This window comes from Sinocyclocheilus rhinocerous, unplaced genomic scaffold (assembly GCF_001515625.1).
Source record: "Sinocyclocheilus rhinocerous isolate Xijiao unplaced genomic scaffold, SAMN03320098_v1.1 scaffold304, whole genome shotgun sequence".
Classification (NCBI taxonomy): Eukaryota; Metazoa; Chordata; class Actinopteri; order Cypriniformes; family Cyprinidae; genus Sinocyclocheilus; species Sinocyclocheilus rhinocerous.
In genome coordinates, this window is record NW_015659941.1 from 1341542 (window position 1) to 1351491 (window position 9950).

Consider the following 9950-nt stretch of genomic DNA (forward strand, 5'->3'; position numbering starts at 1 on the left):
CCCGCTTATTTTTCACATCTCTAAACCTTCTGCACTTGGTCAAGCTAAAGTACGCTTTACACTCAGTCTGTACAGATCGATTTCACAATGTTATCAAGTGCCTATCAGCCCCATTTATAGACACCCGTACAAATATTTACAGTGTGCCCGCCGTGACACGTCTGGCCCTCCACAGCAAATGTCGAGTTCCAGCCCTGCCCAAATGCACACACACTCCGTCAGCGCAAAAAGAGCCTGTGTTCTGTCAGTCCAAAAGGGAACATATGTTTCTTTCTTTTCATCGTTGGAGAGAGAGAGAATGAAGAGAGGGAGGAAAGGAAGGAAGCTGGGCGTATCAGTTGATCAGTGTAAGTATGAGAGCTGAAAGTGTGCTGAGAGGGCCTCTGTGTACACACTCCACTCACAGAAAGTACGGACTCGAATGAACGATGACGATAGCTGTGCTGTTTATATCACATTATTTATTGAGCAGGATAGTTTTACACTATTTAAGAGTGCCAGTGAAACTGTAAGTAATGCTAAACAGAGCAGGACGTGTTCCAAATGGGTCAAGTTGAGGAAGACGTTAATATTAAAGGGTGCAAAAACGAGTTTTATTGTTTGTAGTTGTTCTTTTTACTGGCAAAAAATAGTAATTGTCTGTTTGCATGTCAGTCTGCACATTTGTGGTGTAGATTAGTTCATTGCATCTGTCACATGATGAAAGAAAGAAATGAGAGGTGAACTAGTCATTTATGTTTCTTAGAATTTATCATTAGCTGCATTTTTATGATTTCCTAATTTGGAATATGATGAAAGATTGTTTTTGAACTTGTATGGGGAATTTGGCTTTTGAAAATATAACATTTCACTCCGTTCAAACTAAATGACTTGAATTAAGATTTGTTCATTTTGCTGCACAAGGCAGAACGAGAGTTGGTAAAATGATCTTGAATTATTCTGAAAATCTCAAATTAATCTGATCTTTCCATCATTAATGTAGATTCTATCATTTTTTCTACAAGTTTCATTGTTAGGACAGGTGGCGAGTGAGTCATTGAATCATTCAATGAGATGATTCATTCAGAAACGGATCAAGTAACTTTCTTTATGAGTGTTCATTGAATCAGTTTCTCAACCAGTTCATACCAAAACATTGATTAAATCAGGCACCAATTCAAGTGACTGTCTTTATGAATCATTGACCCTGACAGATAAATGATCTGTTTTCATGATATGAATGATCTGATTCACACACACACACACACACACACACACACTACTTTTGCCAAATTACCATTTCAGTAATTATTAATCTAATTTCACCTATCACATGAAAAATAACACATACCCTAACCCATGCTAAAAATATATATATAATAAATGAAGATGAGATTTTCATAGCATTTAGGGCTGTATTATAAGAGATTATAAGAGTGGTGTATATGCATATTGTGTATATCATAAAATGTATCTGTTGCAGTTGTGTTGAGTTCATCCCAGACCATTTCCCCATGACATGTGTGTATGTGTGTGTATGAGAGGGGTCCACTTATTATTAATTAGTGTGTCTGTGTGTTCTGTGGTTATGATATCATTCTCACAAAAAGTCAACATTCCTGTCTAAGTGCCCCTTACCTATGAAATATTCATTCATCCATAATAATTCAGACAGGGTGAATGTAGACAGGGCAGATGTAGGGTTTGACCCCACAGGCATCCAGGAGAGAAACTGCCCACGCTAGCGCTTGAACAGAAAGAGTTTAAGCATAAAACTTTTCAAACTGCATTCAGAAAATATACAGTATGCCATACTATAGTGACTCACAGTAAGATTACAGCTTTAACATGAAACACTTAGTAAAAGTTAGTGCCTGAGGCTGAAAATGTCATATAAATGTCATATATACCTCAGAAGCTGCAATAGAGAGATCTCAGTTGTTTTGCATTTAAGCATCAACTTTGTTTCAGATTTTCTACTGAAATGTATTGACACAAACGAGACCTACAGAAAGAGAAGATCTAGAAAATGAATGTGGATAGCAGCTCAGATCGTTTGATGAGAAATTTAATTGATGTTTGATTGCACTTATGAGATTTCTGCAGTCCTTTTTACAAGAAACATTTGGAGAATAAAAGTCTCTATTTGCTTTTCACACTGAAGAAAAATATAAAGGATTTCATTTTTCACAAGAAATTGCCTATCAAATTAAATGTTATGTTATTTTGAAATAGAAAAATAATTTTACAGTTCATTTAGTCTCATTTCAGTCTAGGAGAAACAACTAAAAATTCATACACAAACCAAAAAAGTACAGAAAAAAGGCTAGTTACCATTTAAATCAAATCAGAGAGGGAGACAGCAGCAACAAATGGAGGGAACGATAAACTGACAGAAATATTACCCCGGGGGTACAGAAATGTGGAGTGATGTATTGCCCTTGGGTGAAAGAGAGGGCAAGAACACACAAAATCCATATCACAGCGTCTGTTATCCCTCTATATCTGAATAAAATATTCAAATACAGCCATTACTCCACATTAAAAACCACAAAATGTTCACATGTTCCTCACACACGCCACCGATAGTCACATTAAACTCATCCATTAGAGCTGACCAGACTACACATATGATAATGATGATGATGGTGTGTGTGTGTGTGTGTGTGTGTGTGTGTGTGTGTGTCTGTGTTTACTGTCTGTAATAAACACACACACACACACACACTCACAGCAAGGTTTTTCTTGGTGATTTCCTCTGTGGATGAGTCACGACTGAGTACACAGCTCTGTCTGAAAGCCATAAGCTCTTTTCCAGACCCTTTTTACTCAATATTTGTGTATTTCTATGCTTATTAGAACAGGATGTTGTTAGCTTTGTGAAACACTGATGTCAAACTTTATTAGGATCATTTTAGTGTGTTTGCTCCTGTGTGAATTGTTGTCATTGCAAAGTGTTTCAAAACAGGTTCCATAAGTCAGTTAGGAAGCTGTCTTAGAAAGCTGCTGCCTTTGCATTTTAGTGAGTTTATTTTTAATTGTTATATGGAAATTATTTATTTATTTATTTTAAAAAATATATATATATTTTTAAATGTGAAATTATTTTTTAAATACATTTTATTTATTTCACTTTTTTCCTTTTTTACAAAGAGAAGGGGTGTGTTCTTTAAAATTAATATTATGCAAATTAATCTATTTTGTTTCTGAATGCTACATATATGAAATTGTTTGCACTCTATTTACTGCATTTGTAGCACAATGTCAGTTACTACGGAAAATAATTTCAACTTATCCTACTGTTTTTATTTTTTATTTTAAAAAAGCAAATACATTTTTAAAAAGACATTGTACCCCACTGTTCAAAAGTTTGGTGTCAGAATGATTTTTATTTATTTTATTTTTATTTTTTATTAATACTTTTATTCAGTAAGGATGCATTAAACTGATCAAAAGTGACAATAAAGACATTTATAATATTACATACAATTTTGATTTCAAATAAATGCAGTTCATTTGAACTTTCTATTCATCAAAAAAAGTATCCCAGTTTCAACAAAAAATATTAAGCAGCACAACACTTTTCAACATTTTTTATGTAATTTTTTTAACAACATGTTATTTGAAATTGTAATAATATTTCACAATTTTGCTGTTTTTACTGTATTTTTAATCAAATAAAAATCTTACCAACCCCAAACTTTTAAATGGTAGTGTACGTGTCGTTATGAATTTCCTTACAGCCTTTGCCTGATATACAATCTTTTAACTTCAGTAATGCCTTTAAAACTTCCACAAAATATGTGCATGATAACAGAAAGGGGATGTTTACATGGAGAAACTCCACTCACAGAAATCACCTCAGTAATAAATAACCAGAAAGTGCATGTGCATAAACAAAATGACCGGACAATGTTATGTTACATGTTTGTTTGTTTTTCCTGTATTAGTCATTAAAGTTTCAAATTTCATCTTTCAACTGACACAGGCTTGATTTACTATAAACGTTCATGAAAAAAACGAGCAAAAAATTAGATGTTCTGGTTCATTGTGCCACCATCATTCTGATTTGTTATGGTTAACTTTTATTGGGATATTGCATTACTAAAAACCCACTGCATTTCTCTCCATCTCTGTGCAGGTCACCGCATGAAGCCGGACGACCCTCATAAGCAGTTCTCCGATCGCCTGAGTGACATCGAGCGTTTCCAGAGGGCCGGTCTGAGGATGAACCCTGGCAACGGGACCACCCGCTCCCACCAGACCCATTACAACCCCTGCAGCACCACACCGATACCAGGTGCGTGTTTTGTCCCTGGATGCCCTACAGATCCAGTGTGTGTGTTTGCTTGATTCAGACGTTCAGACTCGTCACAACAACTCGCACCTCGACGTCTGGAATCTAGCAACCCCTCTCGATCTCGGCTCCCACGTCACTGTGTGTGATAGTGGCTGAGGATACGTTTTCAGATGCAAGTAAAGACGTTTGAGCATGATGTCTGCTAGCAAACCAGCAAAACGCTCACACTCTCAAAGGCACGTATGCACTTCGCTCGCAGTCTATGTTTCTATTTTCAAATAGACATACACACCCAGGTAGATTTCACACCCCACCCGTAATGCCGAAATGTGCTTCTTTTATTCATTTCTGTTTGCTCACCGTTTCTGCAGCGTGGACTGAATCACTCACATTTCAAAAGAACTCAGACCGGTGTGTGTTTACAGTCATGTGACTCACATTTCAATCAAACGCTCATCTAAGATCAAGAGCCTCAAATGAGTTTGATTTAGTTCCTTCGATCATTCGGGTCATAAACCTACGAATTTATTCCGAGCTGGATACACAGTGAAATCTTGTATATCAAACGTCTGATATGTTTTCATTGGCTTTTATTTAGTCATTTCGTTAAACAATTTCGCCGTTTTTATTTGTTCTTGTTTGCTCACTGCATCTGTCGTGTAGGCAGAATCACTCATCTTTCGTAAACCTCAAACAGAGTTGGCATGTGTTTACGATTATCTAAGCAGTCGTGACTCATATCTCTCTGCGATCAATCAAAAAGCGAGAAAGACCAAATGCACCCGAGGGTCAAATCACGTCCCGCTGCACATCTTTCATCTTTTTTTCAGTCTTTTGACCATTCGCAAATCCATAGTCGAACCTAATCCTATGAATTTATTCCTTACTTCTGTAAGTTCGTTAGTTCTGATAGCATGTTAAAACTAGATGCTGTGTACAGCATTCATTTTGTCAGTCACTTAGTTTCTATTTCTGTCAGGTCATGTTAGGTAGCTCCACCCATTATATATATATATATATATATATACGAAAAAATTGTTTTTTAATGTTTTTGAAAGAAGTCTTTGCTCACCAAGGCTGCATTTATTTGATCAGTAAAAACAGTAAAATTGTAAAATATTATTCCAAGTTAAAATTGCTATTTTTGGTTTTAATATACTTTAAAATGTAATTTATTTCTGTGATGACAAAGCTGATTTTTCAGCAGCCATTACAGTCTTCAGTGTCACATGATCCTTCAGAAATCATTCTAATATGCTGGTTTAGTGCTCAATGATATGATTTGATGCGGTTAATATTTTTGTGTAAAATGTGATAATATTCTTTCAACATTTTTGGATGAATAGATAAAGTTCAAAACAACAGCATTTGTTTAATCAAATCTTTTTACATATTTTTTAACGTGCCTTTACTTATACTTTTAATCAATTGAACGCATCCTTGCTGAATAAAAGTAAACATTTTTATACATATAAACAACAGATATATAATTTTGTTGTTTTGCAAGGCCTTACAAAATATAACTTGTGTCTGGTTAGGACATGATGTAATGGTCAACCGGAACCCGTAAAAATGTGGTTACTTTCGTAACGTTCATTATTGATGAGCAGTTTATCCACAATGAGCCAGTGAATTAGAGGCACTGAATGTTTCGCTAGTGTTTTTGTTTGGGGTTTTTGGTAAATTCCTCCATCAGATTGACCTGATTTCTGAAGGGTGGACGCTTACACAAGCATTCCTGCAAAACCAAAGCCGTGACTCATGCAGAGCTCAGAGCGAGAAGAATGGGAGATTTACTCTTACCGCGTCAGGAGTGCGCTTGAGCTGGTAAAGCACATCTAGTATCCGTATCTGCAGGTGGATTAGGAGAGGAATTATGTCTTCATGGTGCTGTCAGAGACCAAGACTGCCGACACACACACATCTGAAGCAGACATAACACATTAACAGAGCTTTAGCTGTCGGGAGACTGCGTGTCTGTGACTGCTGTAGGCCTGTGTGAGTGTGTGATACATCAAAACCTCACTGTTATGTCTGATATTAGCATAGTTATCTCTCACCTCAGGGCACTGTCTCTCTGGGTGTCTGTCTCTTGCGTCGGCCCAACTTCACCTTTATGCCTAAGTCTTAAAACACACACACACACATTCAGTCAGACAGCTCTGTGTGGTATGAGGTTTGCAGACAGACATGTGTAAGATATAGACATGTTTAATCAGATTTATCACACTCATCACAGGGTAATTAGATGGTCTCTCATTCCACCTGAATGATGCAAACTCTGTGTGTGTGTGTGTGTGTGTGTGTGTGTGTGGTGTTGATTGCATCATCCTGGAGTCTTGAGGTTTGCAGATTGTTGATGACTGTAAACAGATATTAAGTTACAAAATTCACAGCACAAACACCGACATGGTTCATACTTAAACAGATTTGTCAAAGCACACAGTACGTACACACACCTATTGTCATGCTGGTGGAGCAGGGAGGCAAATTAAAGTTGGCTTTAGTTGACTTGCAGCGACACGCTTCAGACAGGAATAAAACGAATGAGGAATAAATGAAACAAAAACACAGAGGGAGTTTAATGAAGAATCTAAAAGCACACAGAGCGCATAGAGGTGCGGGCAGAGCTGTGTGGTGTTTATTCATGCGCTCATGCATATCCCACATACTGCAGAACAGACATGCACATCAGATATGTCTGTGCAAAAGATTAATTATTTTGCATAAAGACAAGGAAGTCTACTTTATGGCAAATTTTTTTGCGTTGTTGCAGATTTTATGGAATTCTCTGCCTAAAACGACATGTACTACTTAAAAAATGTTTTATGCATTATTATTTAAATATGTTTAAATAATCACGTTATTATATTAATATAAAATATTGTTTTATATAAATTATATTAATTAAATGTTTTGTTTAATATTTGTTCTTATTGTAAAATATATTAATTAATTTCTAGATTAATTTATATTAATTAAATAATCATGTTATTTTATTAATATAAAAAATATTATTTATATTTTTATGTCTAAATATAACACATTTGTGAATTGTAAAGTATATGACATTACAATAATGAGAATGGAGGTAAATGTGCTTAATTGTCATGAAAATAGTGTCACAAAAATGGTCTGAATGGTTTTTTCAGTCAGTGAACAGGTTTCAATCTGAGACTACACATGTGTGTGGACTTCAGAGAGTGTTTGAGTGTTTTAAGGAGGTGTGGCGGAAGATCTGACAGGAAAACCAGACTTCATGGTGGCTGTGTTTGTTTTTGCTGGTTCTGAGGAAAGCCTGCATTTCCACTCAGCGTTACACAGCTTCTCTCTCTCTTACTCTCTATTCTCTTCTGTCCACAATCATACTATTTCAATGAGCAATATCTTTTTGAGTATATTTGATTTTTTTTTTTTATTATTGCTATATATTTACATTATATATACTTAAAATAATATATATGTGTCAATTAGTATGACATAATTAACTAATGACATCAGAATGAATCATAATTTAGGTAACTGAGTGCTAAACACCAATATGAACAACACCATCTATGTAAATACATCACAACAGGGTATTCCAGTGAACCAGAAAATCATTTATTTGATCAGTTAATCAATCATTTGACAGAAATGAACTGATTCACTAGAACAAGCTAATTTAATCGTTCAGGTCCCGTACTCAGAATTAGTGCTCTGCATTTATCCCATCCAAAGTGCACACACACAGCAGTGAACACACACACACCGTGAACACACACCTGGAGCAGTGGGCAGCCATTTTATGCTGCGGCGCCCGGGGAGCAGTTGGGGGTTCGATGCCTTGCTCAAGGGCACCTCAGTCGTGGTATTGAAGGTGGGAGAGAGCGCTGTACATTCACTCCCCCCCACCTACAATCCCTGCCGGTACGAGACTCGAACCCACAACCTTTGGGTTACGAGTCCGACTCTCTAACCATTAGGCCACGACTTCCCCCCAAAGTTGTTGTTCAACATTGCTACTTTTAGTTAGCTTCAGCCCAACATTAGTCCACTCAGAGATGCGCAAATCTCACATATTGTCCTGCTCACAGACTGTTTCTGTGACATGCTGCTTTAATAGTGGTAGAAATCTGTCTGTTATTGACTTTGTGTATCAGCCAATCAAAATATTTGAGTGAGATGTTTATTTTCAGCAGAAGCACCAGCTGTGGCCTGAATAAGAGCATTTATACTGAAGAATTTATCATTGTGCGGCGAAAACCAGTGAGAGACTGAGAACAGTGTGTTATTAGTGGTGTTTGCTAAGACAAGCATCACTGTTACTACTGCTCGTGCTTACGGTTATAGGGATTTATTCAGGCCCCTTACCTCAACTATTAAACTTTGGCATTACAGACATGAATGATATTTCAAATTTAAAAAGAAAAATCCCATAGACTTGCTTTTGTCTTGGACTAGTAGTGAACCACCCTAGAAAACACACACTACGTTTTGCATGGACAAGCACCGCTCACATTTTTCTCAGAAAATGTAAAAATCTACTCGCATATGTCTCATATCTCATATGTGTATGTGTGTTTGTCGCAACGATTAGCTTGTAACAACTATCTCATCTCGGTCTGAGAGCAAACAGGATTTATTTGCATGTCAAATTGGCAGTTCAGTGCACTGACGCGCACACACACACACAAACATACTCTATAATTCCCAAAGTATCTTATTTTAGACTCATGCAGTGTGTGTGTGTGTGTGTGTGTGTGTGTGTGTGAGAGAGACAGCTGCGTTTTAATGCTGACAGAGTGTTTTAAAGCGTTCGGATCATACACACATACAGGCGTCACACGCTCGAGATAAGATATGTGATAATCACACACACCTTTAACAGACACCCAAAATATCATTCCTCGTGACACACTGATACTTTTCTTGGCTGATCAGCAAAACAGAAAGATTTTAGTTATCTACTCACACACACACACACTTTTGACAGATGGAGTTCTAACGTGTGAGTGTGTGTGTGTGTGTGTGTGTGTGTGTGTGTGTGTAATGTGACACCAGCATAAGATTTCATATTTGTTTTTCTCGGCACCTTTGATGAAAACACTAGCATTGAACATATGTGTGGACAAATTCATTGTGTCGCAATCCTACAAACACACACACACAGGGCTGGGTGGCATATCTAATAATCACTGTATATGCATGATGATTTTGCTGCCAAAATGAAATTAAAATTAAACAACAGCATCTCTGGTTTACACTTCATTAACAAAAATGGCATTGTTCAGACTACGTCCATGAATCAGTTTAATAATCTGAATCAGCTGTTCGTTTCATTCAGTGAACTGATTCAACAGTTCGTTTTATCATTCAAAAAGGTTTACAATGTTTACAATTAAAAATCTGTTGTATTGCTGCATGTAACAGCGTTTCAGAGATATATAATATTGAGAAATTTCTTTTAACTTTATTGCACAGTGCTTTATTATTTATTGCATTAATGCATATTTTATTTAGGTAAATTTCTGTTTGTTATCTCTTGCTACATATAAATGAATTTTTTTATTAATTTTATTAATAATATTTGTGTTCATTTACAGCAACTTTAAAGAGCTAATACATAAATATTAATATATATATATATATATATATATATATATATATATATTTGTTTGATATATTTCTA

The 9950-nt window shown here is 36.1% G+C and overlaps 1 protein-coding gene across 1 annotated transcript in view; it reads left to right on the plus strand.

Annotated features, from left to right (window-relative positions):
• Positions 1-9950, plus strand: part of LOC107724626 (runt-related transcription factor 3-like) — a 67284-nt gene that overhangs the window by 47385 nt on the left and 9949 nt on the right. The window contains exon 6 of the mRNA XM_016533623.1: positions 4121-4279. Within this exon, the coding sequence (XP_016389109.1) occupies positions 4121-4279 (159 nt within the window). The remainder of the gene's footprint in view (positions 1-4120; positions 4280-9950) is intronic.